At 34.3% G+C, this 25,000-nt stretch overlaps 2 protein-coding genes across 4 annotated transcripts in view; one reads left to right on the top strand and one right to left on the bottom strand.

Annotated features, from left to right (window-relative positions):
• LOC127838090 (26S proteasome non-ATPase regulatory subunit 5-like) overlaps positions 1-25,000 on the top strand; it is a 158,837-nt gene that overhangs the window by 19,587 nt on the left and 114,250 nt on the right. The gene's annotated exons all lie outside the window — the stretch shown is intronic.
• LOC127838086 (uncharacterized) overlaps positions 10,706-25,000 on the bottom strand; it is a 28,609-nt gene continuing 14,314 nt past the window's right edge. Inside the window, exons 17-43 of the mRNA XM_052365656.1 lie at positions 24,282-24,393; positions 24,016-24,117; positions 23,685-23,820; positions 22,313-22,447; positions 21,939-22,064; positions 21,559-21,690; positions 21,149-21,283; positions 20,674-20,796; positions 20,414-20,542; positions 20,089-20,223; positions 19,785-19,901; positions 19,331-19,462; positions 19,086-19,212; positions 18,761-18,887; positions 18,374-18,457; positions 17,653-18,027; positions 17,350-17,432; positions 16,965-17,028; positions 16,579-16,761; positions 15,976-16,226; positions 15,445-15,769; positions 15,147-15,302; positions 14,748-14,919; positions 14,447-14,634; positions 13,965-14,334; positions 13,658-13,805; positions 10,706-12,265 (exon numbers count right to left, since the gene is read on the bottom strand). Coding sequence (XP_052221616.1) covers positions 12,127-12,265; positions 13,658-13,805; positions 13,965-14,334; positions 14,447-14,634; positions 14,748-14,919; positions 15,147-15,302; positions 15,445-15,769; positions 15,976-16,226; positions 16,579-16,761; positions 16,965-17,028; positions 17,350-17,432; positions 17,653-18,027; positions 18,374-18,457; positions 18,761-18,887; positions 19,086-19,212; positions 19,331-19,462; positions 19,785-19,901; positions 20,089-20,223; positions 20,414-20,542; positions 20,674-20,796; positions 21,149-21,283; positions 21,559-21,690; positions 21,939-22,064; positions 22,313-22,447; positions 23,685-23,820; positions 24,016-24,117; positions 24,282-24,393 — 4,306 coding nt within the window. The 3' untranslated portion in view covers positions 10,706-12,126. The remainder of the gene's footprint in view (positions 12,266-13,657; positions 13,806-13,964; positions 14,335-14,446; positions 14,635-14,747; positions 14,920-15,146; positions 15,303-15,444; positions 15,770-15,975; positions 16,227-16,578; positions 16,762-16,964; positions 17,029-17,349; positions 17,433-17,652; positions 18,028-18,373; positions 18,458-18,760; positions 18,888-19,085; positions 19,213-19,330; positions 19,463-19,784; positions 19,902-20,088; positions 20,224-20,413; positions 20,543-20,673; positions 20,797-21,148; positions 21,284-21,558; positions 21,691-21,938; positions 22,065-22,312; positions 22,448-23,684; positions 23,821-24,015; positions 24,118-24,281; positions 24,394-25,000) is intronic.

Raw genomic sequence — 25,000 nt, 5'->3', positions numbered from 1 at the left:
ACACGCTTTAATTAAATAAAAGAGCTATGCAATAAATACATACATAAGTGAGTGCGTCAGAATGAAGGGACGGCATCAGGAAGATAGGGAGCGAGCGAATACATATAATTAATGTTTTCACAATTGCGTTCAACCATCGTAGTTCTTAATGTATGTTTTAACATTACAATAGCGTCGAAAGAATCGCTACATGTTTCGAGTTCTCCATACACATTAATTGTTGGAACCTTTTTATAACGTTTCTCTGGTGATTTCGTCGAAATGTTATGTTACAAGATAATTCCAAGATGCTTCCGGTACCTTAATCCCAACAAAAGAGACACCCACTGTTTATTAGTTATGGCCCATAATACTATCTCTCTTACTTTATTCCCATCCTTAAAACAATGTCGAGGTGGAGTACATGTAGAGTGAAAATGCGGAGTCCTCCTATCTATACGCCACCAACATTTTCCACAGAGACACCAATTCTCGTTTTAAACAGGTAACGGACTCGGTTGTATTTTAATAACCCGGAGGCTCTCGATGGAATCGAGCTAAACTGAAACTTTTTAAACGAATACGACTTTTACAACCTATATTCGTGTAATACCGATATGTTTGTTTAAAATTAATTCACCCACCATCGAACGCTTCGATCGATAATATTTTATTGAGGCTGTACATTTGTTTCTCTTATTGCCGTGCTATAAAAGTAAACATAAACACATTTTGAATTTCCATAGAGGTCATTCCTATTTTAATTTGTATTGCACTCATAGTAGCGGTTTACCTGTTTATCGATTTGTTGGCCATTTTACAGTGATAACAGACTGTACAGGTAATGCCTTCACAAAATGCAAGGCATCTGCTGCATGGACCAAAGTTTTGTTCTTTATCAAGACCAAGTGAATGGTTTTTTTCAATCGAGTAAAATGCTGAAATTCCCAAAATTCGCCCGAAAACGTTTTTAAAATAAGAGAAAAGTTGCGATATTTTCCTTCCAAGATCGAACTCTCCGCGAGTGACCAAATTTACTGAATAAGTGGTGTCTAGCCTCGTGCTCGATTAAATCGGGTTATATAACACCGAGCAATCAATCAAGAAAGCCGTTTCCGTTTCCGCGTGTTTTTCCATCGATTTTAGCTTCGAAAACTATATGTGTACAATACACATGAACCATCTTTCCCATGACATATTTAATTCAGCTGTACAACAAGGCTTGTAAAATATATCAAAGATGTTTGCCATTTCCAAACAAATAAAAGAGAGAGACATTGTTTTGTGAGAGTTCATAAACAACCAGTAATTGATCATGTTTGTTCTTAATTAGATTTTGTACAAAACAAATCTCTTGCAAGTTGCATTAGACTTTTTCAGTTGTATGTGAGTAAGCGCGTATGAGCGTCCGTCTGCCTTAATCTGCGACGTTTCCTAACCATGTATCGGTTAAATATCAATTTTAATAATTATCGCAATACTGGTAAGCGAGTTTTTTTCTGGGCAGCAGAAGTTTTATGACATTTTTAAATATTAGTTTTTCGTAACATCTTATTTTAATCATTAAATTCGCTTCAAAATATAACTAATGCAGTAATATGATTATAGGTGCTACTTAATTTACGGACAAAAGCTTTTTAAGTTTTTTTGATAACCATGTTTTTTTAAATAAATATATGGACATGATTGTGTTCAAAATATTATAATTGTTGCAATAATTAAGTAATGCATTCAAAAAAATCAATCTTAAAACGAGTTACATGTTCAAAGCTTAAAGATCTAGCATCTTATTATATTTTTGTTTTCTAGCCACATAAATTTATAGCTGGTTCAGTGTCTGTGGTATAGTGGAAAGGTTGTCTGCTAACTGGCTTAGTCACTGGGAGTTCTCTGTATTGATCCCTTAAGTGGGAGCATTCTTTAGATAACCCTAAAGACATACTATAGCGTACCATTTGGGTTGAAAGTCAAGAAGACCTACAAGGTAAAAAGAGAAATGTACGTCGAAGTACAATAATTGTACGTCGACATAAATATAAAATACACTTCGAAGTATATATTTGTACGTCAAAGTACAATTTGTACTTCGACATACATGTTTGTACTTCGACGTACACATTTTCTGAACAGCCAATCAAAACACTGTTCTCTTGAGCCGCTTTTCCTTCAGATTTATTTATAATAAATGTTTCAAATCTCTTTTTTTATTGAGGACAAAATGAATAAAAATATCAGAATGGCAAAAAAAAAACACATAGAAGTTTCAAGTATTTAATGCATTGAAATAGATTATATACAAAGGAGTATCACGACCGTCCAGCGCATTACTGTTTAGGAAATTCCCAACGGTAACCAAACAGTTACCAAGCATTAACGGGATAAATAATGTATAATAACCTCCCCGTTGGTCGTATTTTTTGATAACCATTACTTGCATTAGTCAGACAATATCTATGAGTTAGCGGTCGATAGTCGCATAATTTGGTATAAATAATAATAATAATAATGTTTAATAAATACGCACAATATCTATGAGTAAGCGGTCGATAGTCGCATAATTCGGTATAAATAATAATAATAATATTGTTCAATGTCAAATATCTCTAAAAGCAACAGATGTAAGGTGTCTTCTGATTGGCTAACACTCAAGGGTCGGTGAAAATTGTACGTCGAAGTACATTTCTCGTTCTACCTAGTAGGTCTTGTAGACTTTCGATGTCATGGTACGTCATATAGACACTAAGTACTGGTCCTACCCAGGAAACAGTTGGTTTCATCAAATGTCTCAATTCAACTTGACAGCTTGCTAAAGCAGTTGCATTTAGCATACAGTACACTGATTTAACATAATCAAAATCATGTTATGTGTCAAATCAATTTTGATTGACAAATTTGACAGGATTGTTTTAAATCCAATAAGTTTTAGACTGTCAAATAGCACACACTACGTATTGAAAGCCATACCTGGAGCTTTCGTCTGTATATAACTGACTTCATCAGAAGAATGATTTCTACTGTTGGGAAACGTTAACACCACTAATTGTCTTCTTATTTATTATCAATGTATAATTATGTGTAACAGCATAACAACATACTTGTTTCGCAATTAGAATATTTAATAAATACAGGTATCTTGCAGGTTTATAATTTTCTTTCGCAAACTATTGTTGAAAAGTTTAAATTTTGTCGCCACTAAAAAACTAGCCATTTTGTAGCAATTCTAAAATCACAGTCTAAACTGCATACACTTAGCTCTATAGTTACAATTTGAATGCAAATATCATAATGCATCATGTTATATCATCCATATTTTTTTATTTAAACATTCAAATAACACATAACACAGTACATATATAAATTGGTATGTGGTATTGTATGGAGATACAAAACACTTCACAACATTTATTTGCACATAAAATAATAGTTACAAAATAAGTAATACTAAAACACTGTCATCAACCTACAGTACAAGAATATTTACGTACTAGTATATGAAATTACAAAGTGGTGTTATTGTATCACCTTTTACAAAATTAACATTGCTGGTTTTGTACTAGCCATAAAACATTTATCATGGATTAACAAGTAACAACCAATTTGTAAATTACACAATAGAACGGAAATCATATTAATTGCATTATGCATTTACTAAACAAGCTATTTGCTACTGTTTAGAATTACACTATCTTACTTAAAATGATCACAGGTACTTAGTGCTTTTACATACTTGTGGTAAGTTTTGTATAACTAGTTTGACATTTATTGGCAGACACTTGTCGATATACAGACAAAATTTGTATGGAACTTTCATATTTTTCAGCATAATTGCCTTCATATTGTTAATTTAACAACCCTTTGACATTGTTTGAACATCTGATCTTATTATACCATAGCTGATTTTTGTTTATAGATAGACATATATAGACTTTTCAAAGTTCTATAAAAGTTAACACATGTTCCATCCAAGTAAATCAACAGAACCAATACAGATCACCACAGATAATAACTGTGTGTATAGCTTGGAAATTTTGATAGTTCAGGAATCCCTCCTTCGTTGATTTCTGTAAACCAAAACTGTCAGTTTTGCTGGATAGAATGGCTTGTATGATGCCCAGCTCTTGCCTTCGCAGAACAGCTTCTAAAAACGGAAAACCAACAAATATCTTAAAATTTGATCAATAATGCAGACCATTTATAAATGTCTTGTTTTTTTGTTGATTTCGAATCTGGAAGATTTTTTACGTAAGATTGTGGTACGAAAATCCAACGGTATCGAATTTTGTGGTTTTAGGCCTAAACTAATCATAGTGATATGTAACCTTTCGGGATATCGGTAAAGTGCGAGCAGACGAGGTGTAAATACGTTAAAAATTAAAGCTAAAAAACTAAAAAGTTAGATCGGAATATCTTTAAATGTTGTGAATAAATGTGTTTCTGGTGGATAACAACGACAACTTACCAGAATATTGCTCATGATCACACGTAAAACTTCTTTCTGAGAGCGAATGGAAAATGCGTCACAAATTCTGACAAGTAAACAGTAGGGTGTCGTTATTGAAATACCGCGAGAATACTGGAAGAATAGAGATGCCAACTATAATGCTTAAAACAAATAATTTTTTAACACGCGTTTGTGATTTGTCAGGATAATAATAGCAATAAGATATCGAAAAGATCAAAGCAAATAAATTCGACAGAAATCTGAGATTCGGTAATATATTAAAGACGGGTTCTGCTCACCTAAATTGTGTTTGGTAAAGACTGTCACTATATATAGTGAACCAGTCTTCGGCTGAAGATGAGTATTCAGGGGAGATAATTGAGTAATGACTTAATTCTGGAACGGGGGCGAAGAAAAACAAATAATGCGAGAATATTTAGTGCAATTCGCTACACAAATATGATGTCATTGATATAATTTTTCCTGAAGTATGTATTTACGTGTGATTTAGCATATGTCAAAGTGTTTTTGATTTGTTCATGGTCATAAATAGCATCGCGAAAATATAGGTCGCGTGGCAATTTTTTTTGAGACGCATCCCTATATGGTATTCTTATGTAATTTTATGGTCTAAATTTCCATATGTATGAACGGTCAACGCCCGTTTTGCGGGCTTTTGCCCGTATTAATTAATTGAAATGGCATTGCAATTACACGAATTGTCGCTTGGACGAAGACAGTATATAAATATTACATTTCTGACATGGTGACAGTAAATTTGTCAACTTGAGGAAATACTGCCGATGTTGACAGTATTTTTCCGAAAGTTGACAAAATTAACTGTCACCCTGTCAGACATGTAATATTTATTTTATTATACCGAAACAACTATTTAAACATTAACAATTTATATGAACCATGAACAATTTTTATATTGGTCGTCTGTTTACAACGGAGATGCAAAACTGCGTACTGCGCATACGCGAATGGGACAGTATAATTTTTTACCATTCCGCACGTGATTGCTAAGGTAGCGGGCGACAGTATTTTTTTTGGAGTGGGCGACAGTATTTTGTGGACAGTAATTTTTTTCCCGCTGGGTCTGACATTATTTTTATGTGACGATTGCCTATAGGAGTTTAGCATTGTGAATAAAAGTGAGGTATAATAATGCTAACTATATTTTAGCTGACTGTTTACCAAAGCAGACGTATGCTTTACGTATGCTTTACAAAGTTCACGATATGGTTCCATGCCATAGGCTGCATTTCATGTAGACCCGTAGTGTGTCCCAGCACTCCTGTATAATAAACTTTACAGACTTACGAATTCATAGTCGCCGTGGCGTAGTGGATATGGTGGTCACAGCAACCGGGAGGTCACAGGTTCGAACCCCACCCAGGGAGTGTTCTTTAAATCGCCGATATAGACTCCAAGCACTGGTTCTAGTCCCAGGAAAAGGAAACGAGAGCGTTCCAAATGAGCCTTACCTTTCGATGCAAGCGTGCGTAAGTAATTCGTTTAAACTTTTAACAAGACTCCCGAACGTTGGTTACAGCGAATTTCGTAATATAGATGCAATTTCCAGCTAGTAAGTTTTTTTTCTAAAATATTTTGGAGTTTGATGTTGTCTCCCGTTGTGGAAGGAAGCCGGAGTCCTTGGAGGCAATCCCATTTGTCCAGTTTGGAGACCACCAAGCAAACCCACATGCTTCCGGAACGTGGATTTTAAAGAAGACACAGTATCAGGGTGCAGAATCAACGGAGTTTTCAGGGGTTTACACACGGGTTTGTCAGAATGTAAACAACTTTAAGAACTTTATTTTTTCAATTATCTCAAGTTATTGAGATACATTTGAAACAAATTGAGCCTAAAAGACAGTTTTTCTTGCAGTGTGTGCCGGTGTCTTAAAGTATAATAACAAAATCATTGAATACGTCTGAAATCGGTGACAAAATGTAACGGTGTGTGAAGCATCACCGTGCATTACACAAGGTTTAACAAGAACACAGGCTTATTAAATAAAGTAATTATGCTGTATATTTCACATTGTACTAAGCAGCATAAAAATCTGCTTTTATGCACTAGTTTCAATTCCTAAGAAAAATTGTTTTAAAATAGTTATTTGAAAAAAGCACCTTTCAACGGTGTTTTTAAACCCATTAATGTTTAATTGGGAACCCCACAAAGTAACGTGACCCTGCACCCTGAGTATGACTGTGACATCTTATAAGCCTCTCAGATGTCCAAGAACATATTCCGCGCTGGTTTCTGTTTATTATCACGTAAAGTCTATAGAAAATCTTGTTAATTTACTATATATTCACGGCATGTAACAGTATATTCCCTATGGTAAGATGTTAACAAAATTTCCAACAAAATGTTCACCACCTGTTTTTTTGCCATAATGAATCAAACGGTTCCGCTCCATTGCACAAAATCGCTGTTTGGGATTAAAACAGAATTTGCGTCCGAGTTTTGTACATTTAACATATTGTCTTAAGGTTTTCGCATATTGTCATGGAATTTAACACATATTTTCGTTGAAGGATCCTTAACAAAACATGTTCACAGATAACATATATATACAATTAAAAGTCATTTTCTTTAATAAAACAATATGAAAAAAAAACAGATTAAATTTTGTTTAATTAGAACATTTTGTCCAATATTATATGATTTCATTCCGCTTTTTATCACACCTGATGATCTCTATATATGCCTGTGTCAGCTATTATGGTCGGTTTCCATAATGTTACCTGTCTTCTGTTTCCGTCAATTATTGTTTGGCATAATAATTTTCAAACTAACCATTCTGAGACTACCAGCACCCGATTGTATAAACAGTTAAACCGGCGGTTAACCACATACCGGCGGTTTAAAGTCGGTAACATGTTGGTTATTGGTCGGTAAGCGTTTGTATAAAATTTGGTTAGTTATACCGATCGGTTAAAACCCAGTTAAAACATACCCTGCTTCCCTAGGTGGGTAAGTACAAGTAACCGAGAGGTAACTAACACAAAATGGCCGCGACGCGCAACATTATAAAAGCTAGCCATCGACGACCTTCACAATTTCGACGAGTAAACAACAAATTGCAGCGACTGACACTTTATATGACTTAATTAACAGGGCAATACGATTTCCGACTTCGGACGACGAATTTAAGGACGCACAAACGTGTTTCTTATATTCTGTAATGGGTATGCCGTGTGTGATCCGATGCATCAATGGCGCCCATGTTAAAATCATTTCTCCGAGAACAGGGAACTTCAAAAGTACAAACAAAAAACAAAACACGTTCGAACTAGTATCTTACCTTTAACAATCCTTTAAAATCCATAAATAATCCATTTAATTCAGTAATTGACGAGTTTGCAGCTAGGGTCTTTGATAATTATTTAAGCATAGTTGAATAAAGACCCTTATGCCATCATATCATTATATTCAAATGAGAACTCAATAAACTTTCTTCTTCGTCACACGCTACGTAATGTACTCTATGTACATGACTGCTGTTAAAATGAACCGGAGCAGTTTATCAAATGTGTTGTGTTCTGAGAAAAATGGGCATAATGCATGTGCTTAAAGTGTCGTCCCATATTAGCCTGTGCAGTTCGCACAGGCTAATCAGGGACGACACTTTCCGCTGTTATGATTTTTTTGCTAAAATGAAATCCCTTCTTAGCAAAAATCAATTTTTGGCGGAAAGTTTCGTCCCTGATTAGCCTGTGCGAACTTAACAAGCTAATCTGGGACGACACTTTACGCACATGCATTATGCCCAGTTTTCTCGGAACACGACACAAATAATAGCCGTTGGTGAACTCGGTTGCATTTGCAGATTTCTGCATACAAAGATATATTTAAACTTGAACAATGTTTTATTTGTCTTTGGTAAATTCCCTTATTGTACAAGAAAGTAAGTAAGTTTATTGTAAACATAAGCCAAATTAGAAGAATAGTCTATATAAATTTTATGTTACATCTAAAACAACTTGACGAATAGACGTCTTTGTAAGCACTCTCTTGCAGTTTGGAAGCACCAGGGATTCCGCTAAATGATGCAAATCCTGACATCATTATCAATTTGTCCCTGGTCATTTTGATGAACGCATAGTTAAAATTTACACTTTATTTTATTGTGAATTCATTTGTAAATGAATTTGATAAAAAAAAATACATGTCGCTGTTTATGAGCGTGACACTTCGCGTGAAAATTACGTCATAAGAAAATGTATTGTGGGAATGTTTTGGTTAAAGTTACCGGTGGTTAAATTCCACTATGCGCGGTTAGGTTACTTTGCGGTATATCGTGTTTATACAATCGAGTTACCTTGAAGGTTACTATACCTGAATAACCGCAAACTTACCAAGGTTTGAATGTTACCGAGCGGTAACTTTAACCAGCGTTTATACAATCGGTTGCAGATGGCATATCCCGGTAACAGCGAGGAACAGTTTTCCACTCAAAAGAGCATGACCAAATCTCATTGAGTTGTACGCCACTTCAACAAGGTAGGGCGCGTTTTGTATCAACAATGATCCGGAGTAATAGAAGTAGTAGTAGTAGAAGTAGTAGTAGTAGTAGCAGCAGCAGCAGCAGCAGCAGTAGTAGTAGTAGTAGTAGTAGTAGTAGTAGTAGTAGTAGTAGTAGTAGTAGTAGTAGTAGTAGTAGTAGTACTAGTAGTTGTAGTAGTAGTAATAGTAGTAGTAGTAGTAGTAGTAGTAGTAGTAGTAGTAGTAGTAGTAGTAGTAGTAGTAGTAGTAGTAGTAGTAGTAGTAGTAGTAGTAGTAGTAGAAGTTGTAATAATAGTAGAAGTAGTAGTAGTAGTAGTAGTAGTAGTAGTAGTAGTAGTTGCAGTAGTAGTAGTTGTAGTAGTAGTAGTAGTAGTAGTAGTAGTAGTAGTAGTAGTAGTAGTAGTAGTAGTAGTAGTAGTAGTAGTAGTAGAAGTAGTATTTGCACTAGTAGCTAGGACCGTCATCAATTCTGTTCTAGGACCAGATCAATAAGAATTTCTCTGTTAAAAGTCCTGGAGAGGTACTGATCAAGTCATGACCATTATATTTTATCCATTGAGACATCCACGTTTATTTAACTGTATTTATGGCGTCAATGTTCAATGATATAACTGATTGTGCTGTAGCATATAAAAAAGTATAATATTGAACACCGAAAAAGCTATCATATGCATATAAATCGTTGGACTGTTTTCGATTGTACAAATGAGGTATCTTAAACTATTCGTGACATAATCATAACGAGTTATCCTAATAATTTATTTTTATCGTTGCATATTTTGGTGCAATATGCTGACATTGGCAATGAAACTTTAATAGTGGTAGGTTTTCTCTCTATGGCAATTACACGCAGCAATCTCGATATTATAACTGTGTTTATAACAACAACAACAAAACATTTAAATAAATAGCTGTGATGATCATTGTACATACTATTATAATTACTTATAATAAAAACGTGTCTTGATTTAGGTGCCTCGATACCAACACATAACATGCCGTGGCGTAGTGGATATGGTGTCCGCCTAACGACCGGGAGGTCACGGGTTCGATACCATCTGTGAAAGCGTTCTTAAAATCTCCTCCAGGATACCACGTACTGGTTCTAGTCCCAGGAAACGGACTCGAGAGAGTTTCAAATAATCTTAGGCTTTTTTTGCAAAAGAGCTCAAGTAAATAGGTTTTAACTAACACATAACATATTTCAACTCGCCGATACCCACTGAGATTAATGAAGCTTACGCGCGAAATAAGCATTGAACATCCTTTAAGGGCTTATAGCCTTTATATTAGCAAAGCAGAAAATATGCATATGAAGAATCGAGTAACACTAGTTCCTCTTAAAAAATGTCTTAATTAAGAACATTATTTGACGTCAATGAAAACCAGTTGGTAACAATTCGAATAAAGTCTGTAGACCGACTCTATTAAGTATGTGTACAATAAACTTAGGCTTTGACGTTTGCTTCATTCAGATTTACTCATACTATACCTCTGTTTAATTTCCATGTTTGAAATGAAAACAGTAAGAATGAATTTGAAGATGAATCAATTAATTAATAAATTAATTTTTCACCCAATCATCTACTTAGATAGCCATTAAATCAATCTTTACAGTTTACATGTCTGCAGCTTAAACAAAAACACGAGCATGTGTATGTGTATTTAGATATATTTGGTTTATATTATTACTTAAATAATACGAACTCAACAGTATCGCATCTTTATCAACATTTTTACTCAGATAAATGTATGCAGTCGGATGCAGTATACGACAACTCCAATTGTTTATGTTAGATATTTATTTCTGATTACTTAAAAAGCGCAAGAGGAAAACAAACAAGAATCAAAATGTTAACTGCATACTGTTTTAAACATAAACTACATGCAAAAATGGTCCAGTACTATAACATCGTAAACAATTACCAATATGCATGAGACTTTTTTTTTAACTGCAACTATATTAAATAAAACGTGATCCCAATACATACCGGTATCTTTATAATGGCGACATATTACATAGGGTAAGTCTGTACACATTTCTACCGGGATTTCCCGCATTTTGATCCAATAAGACTGTTTATGAGTCATATCAACATTTGCAATAAGAATTAGTTTAATGCTTAGATTGGCTAAGCTTGCTCATACAATAAGTGTGACTGAAATACTATCTAATACATTGAAAACACAAACAAATACATGGTAACATTGTTTCAGCCATGAACCAAATCATTTGATTTCGGAAATGTCTTTAATTGTCAACGGTCGTTTATTTCGTACTCTGGATGCATAATAATCGTGTGAAATAAGCAGGGCGCAGCAAAGTCATACACGACATCAATATAAACGTGTTATTAAAGAAATAGTAGCAACCTTTAAACACATATATGTTAGTAAGCAAATCTACTACATACATTATGTAGGCGTTCTTTGAATACCAAAGCGTTTTAAACATAAAGTAAATACGTGTACGCGATTTATGGATATATAAGTTTCATAACCAAAACAGTTTTAACAACGGATTAAGTGTTAAATTAAAAAAAAACTAAATCAAAAAGTTTAACAACACAAGGCATATTAAACAAAAGATTCAAATACAAAAAGAAATAAAAATAAACAAAAAAGCTCAGTAACAATATTATAAATTAAAATGTCACACTTATCGGACAATCCTACGTTTACGAGAATAAAAACTGTTTAGATATAGGTGTTAAGTTAAACGATAAAATATTCTATAAAACACCAAAAACTAACAAAAAAGTAATCAAATGTATAGTACTCAAACACGAAATGATTTATTGAGTGTTTCTTTATCATATACAATAAGTACTTTATATTTCAGACTGTGTAATTTCAATATAAAAACTCGTAGTTTTTTTTCTAATAATATTTATGAACAAAATAATTAAATATATGTGTTACATGTTTGCAATACAAATCCTCATTTATAACTAAATTAGTGTTTGTTAGTACAGTTGATCAAAGCTTATAAGCATTGTTTGTACGTCTATTGTAATGAGTCATCCATCTGAATCATGGAATTCGACCAGGCGGTTACTGGTCGTTCAATCATGGTATTCTTTTCAGCTGTGTTTGACCTGTACATCGTAGGGTTCGAAAGGGCAGGTACTGGTCGTTCAGGTACAGGGTCGTAGACATTGAAGCGCCTGATAGGATTTCTCTCCTACTGTTCCGGCAAGTCAAATACGAATCCGTCGCCATCAACATGCATTGGAACCGATTTTGTTGTAAAAATACCAGGGTCTACACGCAGCGGAAACATCTTGTTGGAAGCAGAAGAATCGTAAAGACCGACATCAATCCTGTTAGAAAAATCATCCCGTGTTACTTTTATACAATAAGTTACGTAATCTATAAATAGCATGATTATTATAGTACTTGGCTCGACAGATTGTCAATGTTTGTATTACACACTCATATGTTCACGTTATTAAGCTAAATTGTAGCATTTCTTAAAGACTTGAGCATAACGATTAGACAAAGACAAAATAAGCACTAATATTGTTTCATTGAATAGGTTTAATATCAATACAGCTCATTTTATACTTAAAGTTGTTATAATTATCCTAATTAAGGTGGGAAAATGATTCATATCATTCTAGAATCAAACTAAGTGTACCGAGTTTAGATGAATTCATATATTATCTAAAATGTTTGGTTTGCAGGAAACAAATTGAAATTAACAATAATGGATTGTTACTAAAATGATATTATTTGTACTATTGTAGGACATTTATTATTTAAAAAAGCAACACGTTAATTTTAAAGGGAAACAAAACTATTTAAAAAATATGTTATACCAGTGAAAGCTCTTAAAATTATGTGAGCACAATGAATGGACATTGACTTGGTAAAATTTTATGTGCTAAGCACATTTTTCATCGAGAATGTTCTCAACATACAAACAAACAAACGTACTATCTTTAAAATTCGTAATAGCAAACAAAACAAATTAAGTGTATTGTCAGTCCTCGTGGTATGACATAGTATTTATATAATATGCAGCTTGTTAACATGAAATATATTGATCAATCGACCATTGTAGCGATTAAACACAAAATCGATTTTAATAGTGTATAGTTAAGCGGGTAATATTATAATGACAGTCTTGAAAGGTTTTGACAAACATTTTTATTTCTTAACACAAGTAATAATGTGACAAACACAATCATGAATGCAATAAAATAATGTAAACGATACTTGATTATATAATTCCGGCATACACTAGGTTCATAGTTATCACTTAACAACGGTTTGATCTGAATTAATATGAACAGTCGAGTTTGTTTAGAACACATATGATTCATCTATAGTTCTCAGCGTTATGATTAATTATTAAGCCGCCGACCTTTGTAAACGGATGAACTGTGAGAAGATGCTTATTTGATGCAGTACCAAAACTGATAAGAGTTTATTATTAAATTTTAAACACAACATACAATATATGTCTTAATTATAAAACGAACGACGGTATAAGAGTATGTAATGTGCACTGTAATATTAAATTTACAGCTGTACATTTATTTAAAGCAGTGAATTAATTTACAAATAATATTTACAAAACAATATTGAAGAGACATTTTTCATTCTGAAGTAACACTCCTGTCTTTAAAACACAACTTTCAATAAGATCACATATTTCGAATGTTGTATTTTGAATCTAAAATGCACCCAAATATATGTAATTGAAATACCTTGATTGGACGGTAGTGTTTTTCTTTTGTTTCTTCACAACCAGAACACAAACAAGTATTACTCCAACGAGCACCAATACTCCGACCGGAATACCAATGGCGATGCCTAGCATGCTTGGTTTCTCGTCTTTACTGCCTCCATTGCAGGCTTGCAAATAGAGGAACTTACAGTTTGTATAATAAACAATATTTATACGCGTAATTATTTCTCAGCATATTGATACAACTGGCGTGTAAGAATAATCCCAACGTTTTCTTATTACAATTTTGTTACACTTTAACTAGCAAATAATAAATTCACTCTTACCGTTTGTCCACTCAAATGTAGAGGACGAAGGCTTGCATTCCGTACACGAATCATCTCCAGGCGTCCCTTCACCAACGCATCTTCCCTCGATATAACAGTATCGAGGTTTCAAAATCATGACTGTGTTTCCAGCGGCATCTTGAAAAAAGTCTTGACAGTTTCCATCTAAAACAACAACTTTAGACGGGCTGCAAAAGTTCACTGCATTATTACTAACGGAAATATGATACATGGTTGCCAGGATTGTTTGTGTCGACCTCTTCTGACGTCGCTTGGTATCCTGCACTGGTGCGCATACTTCGTTGAGGTCGTTGTATACGCATTGCAGGCTCAACGACCGCGACATTGTGAAGATATTATTTTCGTTTGTCTGAAAATACATATACATTGATATAAAAGATTACGTTGCAAGTAAAATCATTTCTATATTAAAAGTAACAAACTCAACCGGTCATATTAATTACCTATATGATATAGCATACCTCATATATGGTAACATTGCAAATGGCGGTCTCGACAAAGCCGTCACCAACTATCGGGATGCAGTCGCAAATATCTCCTTTGCCGATATCACAGGTTCCATTGTTGCCGAGTTCTTGCAACTGAGGTGGCTTTGAGAGCTGAATAAAGCAGAGGTCCGTCCCATAACCATCAAAGCAGTGACATTCACCTGAAAAAGTATTGTTATGAATATAATAATTATTATAAGCCGTTGTATTTAAGAATATTCTAACCAAAACCGTTAGATTCCACGTATTAAGTTGTTTGAAAATAGAATTATACCTTCCACGCATTGTCCGTTACTGCTACAATTAGACGGACAAGAGCTATCTTTCACGATAGAGACTATTTCTGGAAAAACTTCACCAATAGTCTCATTTTTCTGAATTTCCATCTGTAGTGCCTGTGTCTGTGCATCGCAATGTGCAGTTACCCACTGTGAATTCCCTGTCATCTGAAACAATTCATTTAACGATATTTTAAGACAATTTGCAAAGTAAAAGACAAGTTTTGAAAAGTGCTTAATTGCTATAAACAAAATACCCGTTACAGTGTAATTTTAAAGATGTTAAACAAAAAACGTTTTGTCGTTTTATGTGTCCTATATAAGCGAAAGCAATAACGCTTTTTGGCTACAATACTAAATACAAATAAAGATATTTTAAATATAAACGTCCGTACCAGCATGTCAAATGCACAGTCTTCTAGGGTTTTCTCAAAGTCCGTATCAATCTGATCCTTTGCAGCCTGCACACTCGCACAGCTTAGGAATGCTTCGGCACAATACGCACGTGCTTCTTCGGGGCTCATATGCGCAGGAGCAGGTGAAGATTCTCGCTGTTAAATTGTCGTTTTGAACATTAAACACATTTACATTACCTTCATTACAATTTGTAAGGTCCATAATGACACTTAAATAAACATGCCGAAAGAAAGTTTATATCAAAGCAAGTTTAATCTGAAGTAGAAACCATAGTACCTTGTTGCGTATATGAAGAACCTTATTTTTCCAGGAGTTTGTCATTTTATTGAGGCGTTGCTTCACATGATCTTCAACTCTGTGTTTCTTAACTTTACTAACCGTACCTCTCTTATCTCTGGATACTTGTAGGGTACCAGTAATCAGTTTTCCCCGTCTCAGAACTGGAGTGTTACAAGAATCGTCCTCGTGCTTTGAACAGACTGACTGAAAGTTGTTGGCTGCTACACCTGGACAAATGCAAAACACTTGATCCCGATCCCATGGCAATGTATTCTCGTAGACAACCGGATTGAGCAAGCTCTCTTTCCATTTGTGTGTAAGGCTTGAAACAGAAAATATATCATCAAGTGTTAAAGACGCAGGGATTATAAATCACTCCTCCTGGAGACAAAATACATTTATACTACATCGAATCACGAATATGTTTATCTAAATGCTTACATAAGTATAAAATAGTACAAGAAAAACTTTTCTGCAAGTTTAAACATATTTTGCTTGGCATTTTATTGGAATGATAAAGAAACTTACTCCCATGAGAAAGAAAATTCATCCGGGTATACAGCCCAATACCAGACCCTGTCAGAGTTATCAGAACTTGGTGTCCACAAAGTACCGCTGTCTCGCATAATAAAATCATCGTCTGGATTGCCGTCATAATTTCCGCACAATCCTTCAACCTGATTGAAGTCGTGTGGTGATGGGTAGATGTCAACATTCATCACGTAGTTACCCCATGTCATCAAGTATATGTTCACAGACATTCCGGTTGGCAAGATTATCTAGTATTGAAATATAATGATAAATAATGAAGATGTGTTCATGAGTTATAAAACTCATTGTTACACCTTGTTAACAAATATAGAGTCAGGAACATATTGTATCAACACACACTGATGAACTTACTTAGGTTCGATCAACATACTTTTTAATATTCAAGTGCTTTTTATCAATGGTGTTCATTCCATTTACATTACATTGTAAGCATATGATGTAGAACGTGATTGTGTACATGTAATAAGTATGTATATATTGTTCTTAGAACCGAAAGCTAACTAGAGTATTCCGTCACAGAGTCCAAAACCAGGTCATGAAACGAATTCAGAATAATATTATCAATCTCTTGGCACGCACCTTATATTCCGAAGAACTTTCCCGGTACACTTTCAGTGATTCATCCTTATTTGATAGATATTTTGTTAGGTGTCCGCTACAATGGTTTATGGTGAATATATCACCTCCAGCTCTAACGTTTACGGCGCAAGCACATGTTGGTATTGGACCCCAATTGGAACAAGGCTGTGTTATCATGTCGACCTTGACATATATTAGACATCGGGTTAACATAAAACATTGTTAGAAGAAAAAAACAAACAAAACAAGAATTGTCTTGACAGTTCGTTTCAGTGTATGCATTAGTCGAATGTTTTTTTATGTTTTTATAAATTTAACACGTGAAGATTAATTAATTGATTAAGTGCACAAATATATAATGCCAGTATAAACGTAAAATATCTTACTTCAATGGGGTATTTCTTGTGACGGACAAGGATGAATTCGCCGGAATTTTGGTTTTCGTACGAGCTGAACAAAATATTCAAATATATAGTAAACTATCATAGATTACGAATAAACATAAACCAAGACTATTAAAGTAATACAAATAGACTCTCAATTAGTTTTTAACATATAATAACTTAAATGTATGAAATAACAATTGTAATGAGCGTTCGCTTTACTGAAGAAGGCTTCTTCTTCAGGTGAATAATCACACCATTATATTCTTAATTGGTTGCAATTTATTTGCCTGGAAGAAACCAGTTAAGAAACCTACACCATCAAAAGACTAACTTGAGAAGAATCTTCAGAAGCTTATCAGATATATACGAACAAACATATACAAACCGTCCGTCAAAAGTTCCCATATGCGGATCGACATGAGCATAACAGGGGCTGTTATGAATCGAATGACCATCAGTTACGTGTACCTACAAACAACGTACTCACAATACGTAAAATGCTCACAAATGAATTGAAATACATATAGGACGTTTTCGGTTTGCTGGTATCATTTCATCATACTCAAGTGGAAACTCAGATTCACTAGTATAAATACGCAAACAAAAGAAACGTGTTTTCGTTATTCCTGTGAACTATAAAATTCAAAGCAAAAAAAATGAAACATTAAAAAAGAATATAAAGAATTACTTCAATTGTGGTTGTAAACCCCTGCCAAAGATTCTTTTGATTATCATCAGAGAATGTTTGAAGCTTCAACTGAAAATAGCTTTTTAAGACATATTTGTTGTTGTTTTTCGCGACTATTGTTATAGTTGTTTCATGTTTCGTTAGAGCAAACGTTTCCATGTCTGTTTCAGTTGACCCTTCTATACGGCCGCCGCAAGTATCGCTGTGCAACACTGCAATGGTCGAATCCATGCAATCGTAGGAGTCCGACGGGTCATGTAGAAGGTACTGAAGTCGACAGTCTCCGGAATGTGTTCCACAACCAAACGGAACGTACAGTGTAACAGTGAATGACGCACTTTGTCCTCGCGGGAATGTAAGAGATGTAGATGAAATCTGCAATGATTTAATATACTGGGTTTGCTTTTATCAGTGATAACATTACAGCAAAAAGCAAGTACAAACCAGTTTATGTCTGACAAAATACCCACAAACATGCAATTCTATGAGCCCAGTTGATTTATTTTCGGCTATATGAAAGATAATACCCGCTCAACAAATTCCCTATTTGTTTCGGGTAGGTTTTGGAATGTACCATTGTATGACCGCTTCAGGTTTGTTCAATCACTCCTTGTAAATCTAGGATACATGGGAACATTAGAAAACATTTCCCATTTATAAAGCAGATATATACTAACACTAATTATGAGGGCAGGCAATCCATCAAACGAAATATACTCACTGTCATTGTTGTAAAGTCGTTGCTTTCTACAGTCTTTATTTCATATGCACCACTATCGTTGTAGGCTATTACTCGACAACGCAACTGGAAGTAGTGATAACGTATAAAACACAAATACAATAATTGCAATAAAATATTGCATGCGAAGATGAGATAAATCATTAAACGTGTAATCGTTTAATTTTAGCACATGTACGATAAGATTAAATTGAAACACGCCTCACAAATGTTAAAATAAAATGATACCTTATACACACTACATTTTCATTCGTTAAAGATAGAACACCAGTTTAGAAGTCTAACGAAATATAACTTTCCATGGGTACACTTATTGATACCAAACATTCTAACGTCGATATGCTAGGTAAAATTCACACATGTAATTACCTTTGAATCGAACTGAAAGACCGTAGCGTTTAACTCGTAGAGTTCGACGTCCTTTAATACTGACGCTTCTGATGCTTTGGACGAGTCTACTATGTCGGTAGAATGAATCTCTTTGCCATGAAGGTACCTTTCCAGTTTTAGTATACATATTTGATTAAATAATGTATCGCAATTTTGTGTTGTTTTGGATAATTACATTTATATTCTTTTAAATACGTTTAAATACTTCGAATTTCAATAACTTTTGTCATACATTAATATATTTCAAATGAAATCGTAGGGTACAATTAATTAATAAACACATTATCAAAATGAATCTGAATACCATTTGATCTTGTAATAGAAGCCATGATCTATACTGTAGTCACATCGGAAAATCGCAAAGTGGTAGTCATGTTCAATATACTGAGAAACAAAAATCTCAACTCTGTTTAGATATAGTACTCCTGGTACTGAAAAAAAGTTTCAATGAGAACAAATTAATTTTGCGATTACAGTTGACCCATTTACATACATAAAGCTATACAAATACAATTTAAATGACCTTGAATAGGCGACTCAAAAACTTACTTTTTAGTATACATTCATCATCGTTCATCTCATACTTTTCGCCACAAACGCAAACACGTGGTTTAGCAATGTCACACATTGCACCTGTGACCAGCCCACATTCGGCATCGGCGACACAGGAACTGCCGAGTCCTTTTTTATCGAATATACAATACACATTTAGCAGAACTGCAATCATATCTACATTCACAAATCGCATACATTAACCGGAGTAAGGCATACAAGCATGTTGCTGTGTTCAGCTGTTAAATTTATGTAAACAGCAGTGTCGTATGCGTTCATTTCAACTAACACATCATTGTTACACGTTATTTGTTTGAAAACACATTTTATTGCCATATATTTTCGTGCTTATTATAATATTTATTTCCTATATGATATACGAGAACGAAGTTAGAATGTAAATGAAACCTATACATTTTTAAACAAAAGCAAATATAGAGCGTAGCGTTACCTTTGCTTTCACATAACCCAATTTTTCTGTTAAGCTCTGATGTCACCGAGCACGCGCATGCTTTATTGATGCATTTCGTGTGTGCTATACCACCACAACCAAGGTCGTCAGTGCAGACTGAGTCAAAATACACGTACAGAAAATCAATCCTTGACGTTAGTTATATTGTCTGGTATATAATGTATACTCACTATTCAGTTCTAGTTAATAAATACTTAAATAGTAGTACATTTATAATAGATTCTTTACGAAGTACAACAATAGTAAACACAACTGTTTTGAACTATTTAAATCGAGTACGTACGTTTTTGTACACACGCGCCATTTGAAGCTCTATGTGTGCTTGCACAGGAACACGTTTCCAAAACAGCGTCACAAAACACTTCACCGGGAATGTCTTGGCAATTCTTTGAGTCCGGTTCGCAAGCATCCCCGGGCACTGTATAATCGTTTTATACTTTCGTCAAAGGTAATAATGATGTTTTAAAGCTCAATCTCTAGCATTCAATAAGTTATTTCATGCTTTTCTCACAATGTGCTAACACTTTAAACAACACGAATAAACCAATACACGAAGCATAAAAATATAACACAATATTTGAATTCGAGACAATATGATAAGCGTTAACCTCTAGGAACGCAGGCGTTTCCATCAACCTTTCTGGTGTCGCCACATACGCAGATGTTCCTTTCTGAGTCACATTTTGCATTTTTCACAAAGGCACAGGCTTCGTCAACATAGCACGTGTCTCCGATTCCTATAACAGTGGTAATCAAACCATAATATGCATCGTATGCACATAATGTGTTTAGCTTCAAATTATCGAGGTTACCCCCACAAAGGATGGACAGGAACTTGTTAATGGCAGATCTGCGAAGTACAACATACCTCTGTTCTTGCATTCCCCTGTTGTTGTATTAAGTACCGCTGCGATTGAACACGAACATATCCCATTCCTGCATTCACCGTTTGAAATATGTTTGCAAGGTGAAGGATCGGAAAATGTACAAGCTATAAAAATGAATAGCGATATAACGAACGATAATTAAAACTGCTATACAAACAAAAACACATAGAATATTATTATAACCTCTCGGAAGTGCATGCATAGTGTTTGTAACAAGTTGAAGCTTGGAATTCCTTAAACAAAACGAATCAATAGATACCTATGTGACTTTCGTTTGCTATGTGTTGTTAGTTATACTGATTAAGGTTTATTACACATCTGTAGTTTTACCATTCGTATCTTGCTCCATTACAAAAAGATTGCTTTTTGCTGAGTTCTTGGTCATCTCTGAGCGTTCATATTGTTTTAAATGTGTCCGTTGTACTAAAATACGTGAATATAGTAATATTTACTTACAAATTGTTTGACATTTCCCTCCAACCACTTTACGTGTGTCGTAGCATCTGCATTGTTTTGTCTTTAAGCTGCAGATAGCGTCACCTTGAATGTTGGCACAGTCGTCACCACCAGGTGTGCATGAGTCCCCTGGACCTGAAACCGCTCCATGTAATAACCTTATATAAGGTAAACATACACAACACAAGCACGTATCAGTTATGTTGGTACAGCTATTAACCTCATGACAAATGGTACAAATCTAAAACGGTTCCGATTGCACGACGCACCGAAGTGATGATTCAGTAATTTAACAGGTTTTTATTTATCATCAATGATCACATGGTACGACCTAGTCATTTGCACTGGTTCATTTCGCTATTAAAGGTTATCGTAGTTAGACGACATGTTATTATACACCAATACCATACCTTTAGGTGAACATTTGCCATTACCAAATGTAAACTGCCTATCACATACGCATGTGTTGGTTCTTTGGTAATCGCATACTGCACCGCTTACATGTTTGCAATCGTCTTCAAACGTGCAATTACTACCAATTCCTGAAATGCATATCTTACATCCATACTTGCTATTTGAATAAGGTTACTTATGTAAGTCCACAAAAACATCAATGCTCCAATACGATAAAACGCAATGTATTGGCTGATTTGGCTAATGCCCAAAAGCAAATACAATAAAGGAAAATACATGCTGCACCGTGAAAATATTGCTTTATTTAAACAAATGCCTATAAATAAATGATTAAATCAGTAAATAATAAATAAATAAAAAGATAAAAAACACATACTCTTCATGTCGCATTTCCCCTGTGTCGTATTCAGTTCTGCATTATTTGCACAGGTGCAAACATTGTCATTGCATTTTGCAAGAGAAATGGAGGAACACTTTTCCGTTCCTTCCGTCGTTGTACATACTGAATGACATCGAAAATAGTTTGAGTAGGCACATGATGTTGGCAAACCTCTTCATGGCATTAGCATATTACATATTTATTAAATAACAAGAGTATAATGTGTTTAATATAAGTATTTGGCTATTCAGCAATGTTTGGTAAGAGATATGTAGATATTTAACCAAACGATAATTTTAAAAATATTTAGCAATATCAAATTATGACTATATTAATACTGAAAATTTCATTATGTGATGTAATTAGCATACCTATTTGCAAGCAGACACCATTTGTTTCTTCAAAGGTGTCAGCGCATGAGCATTCCTTTGTCTTAGCGTTGCAGTAGGCCACTCCTGTTACGCTGTCACAGTGCCTTTCGCCGTGGATGCAGTAGTCACCGGGAACTAATAATTGAATAGCAAATATTTTGCATGTACCATTTTAACTTATAAACATGAAATGCATTATACAATTACATAAACAAATAATTTATTTAATATAGGATCACAATAAAAGCGATAAATGATATCATCACACTGCAATCTGTAAGCACAAGTAGCGATGTTATTAGTGTGTAAAATGCATATGACGGCTGTTGTTCATGCATTCTTGCAGCATGGGCGAATTTTCTTATCTCCATAGCAAAAATATACAAAAAAATGTGGACATGTATAGATCATCAGTTGCTATGTCGTATAATCTTAATGGACGCTTACATACGTAATTGGGGACGGCATTTTGACATTGGTGGCGTGTAACCCTAGTCGAAGGTTCAAATATTTATCATCGGAAACAAAACACAATACAATACGAAAATGAAATTTAGTGATAATCTATTTAATTTGGGAACTACTTTTGCGTTTAATAAATAAAGTCCTTGACGCGGATGTCCGAAACTAAACTGTGAAAAAACAAAAAGGAAACAAAAATGAACAGCGACAAGACGATTACAAAGACAATAACAAAGGCAAAAAACGAACAAGACAACAAAAAAGAAAGTTTAAGAAGGGTAAGCGAAGCGCTATCAAGGGCAGGTGAACTAGAAACCAGTATGTCATAACAAGAAACGCCAACTACAACCATCAAAAACAACACAAGAAGAAAACAAACAACATTGATGATGCATTCATATATTTTTGAATTGACGCTACAACTATTCTTTTTAGTATGATTATGATTGATATTATATGTATGTGTATACTGTATTACCATAAGTATTCATTTAATTTATGATATGTATATATGAATTATTACTACGTTGTTCAATGTCTTTTTCAGAATTCAGATTTACAATGTTTTTACCAAGGGTCAAAGGAAACACAATACTGTCTTGCATATACGGGTGAGGTATGCTTCAAGTAGCTAAGCCATGTTTGGGAAGTGTGTTATGCATTGTAGCTGTCATTACCTGTATAATTATACCATGATGCACTTCATTTCCTTGCCTTGTTAGCAAACACCGTTTACTATCTTATGATGTTTAAAATGTATCAACTTAGGCGATGGTGTTGCAAGCAGAGGTCAAGAAATCTTAAGTTATTACCCTATATATTAACTTTTGTTTCAATACAATCGTTTGTAAATACATTAAATACATGATTAAATCAGCAAATAAAGACCAAGAAGAATAAATAAATTTACCTCTAGGTAGTGTCAAGTTACGTATCCATGAAAACGGGTCCAATGCAGGGTAGCAGACATAATGTGGGTCTCGTGGATCATGATCGTTTTCAAAGTAGCAGGTGTTGTTTATAACGCATAGGTGTGGCACCAGAGACTATTCAGTTGAAGTATACAAACAACAACATATCAATACAACAAATCAAATGATAACACAGTGTGATTATCATTCACTGTTATAGTATTACTACAAACATTTATTCATCTAGTATTAGTTCAAGGGACTTACATTATTAATTTTACTTTTCAATAAACAACAAAAAAGTTTAGTAATGCTTTCGAATAATATTACCGTATGTATTCCGCCTCGCATTAAATATACCGGCTCACTGAACGAGGCTGGACCTGATTGGTTCACGCCATTTGCTTCGAACACAGTTACCGCGCACCGAATCTACAACGTGTATAAAGTTGCTGAACAATACTCGAACGGTTTACAAGCCTTACCCTTTATGAATTAAACTAATGTTAGTTATTTTATTCAAAGTAATGCATTCAAACATATAAATACAAAATGTCGAGTTATTTAACATAAATCGTCTGAACCCACAAATGTACCTCTTTATCAAGGTCGCATTCTGAACCCGACGTTGGGACTATATCTTTGATGGCAAAGACTGTATAATTCGCGTTGACTGTATTACTCGGGATTATTGTCTCCTCGGAATACCTTCAAAATAAAAACATGCATGTCATAGGTAACTTCTTATAAGACGCTCAATTTAAAATAAAATTTGATTTATTTGTGAATGTTTATAGTGAATTGAAGAACATATAAACACAGTTAAAACTTCAGCTGCAACAGCAAAAGAGAAACGTAATTATACCACGCGTTATTTTTTATGAAATGAATATACGCAAGTACGTAACAAATCCACAAAAAAATGTAAATTAGGAGTCAGCCACTTTGAACATAAACTAAAAGAATTGGATTGAATTTAATACCGTTCTATTAAAATCAAACCTCACAAACAGCCCAGTGATGATCAATTTATTATCACAGTAATACAATGTTTAACGTGGACTACATAAAACAGGCAAAAACATAAATTACACAGTAAGCGCCTTGGAACGGTCAATGCAAAAACACACTAGGCTTCAACCAGTGAGGAGGGTCTCGCAATCGCACATTCGACACATAATTATTCATTAAACATTTAATTGCAACTACACATAAGGTTTGTAGTCACATTATTGAAATTAAATAGAAAAGCATATACATTTATTGTTCATTGAAATTTAACTACTCAATAATTGTATAACGACAATAGAGCCAT

This window comes from Dreissena polymorpha, chromosome 7 (assembly GCF_020536995.1).
Source record: "Dreissena polymorpha isolate Duluth1 chromosome 7, UMN_Dpol_1.0, whole genome shotgun sequence".
Taxonomy (NCBI): Eukaryota; Metazoa; Mollusca; class Bivalvia; order Myida; family Dreissenidae; genus Dreissena; species Dreissena polymorpha.
Note: the sequence above shows the minus strand (reverse complement) of the source record. Positions and strands in the feature narration are given on the sequence as shown.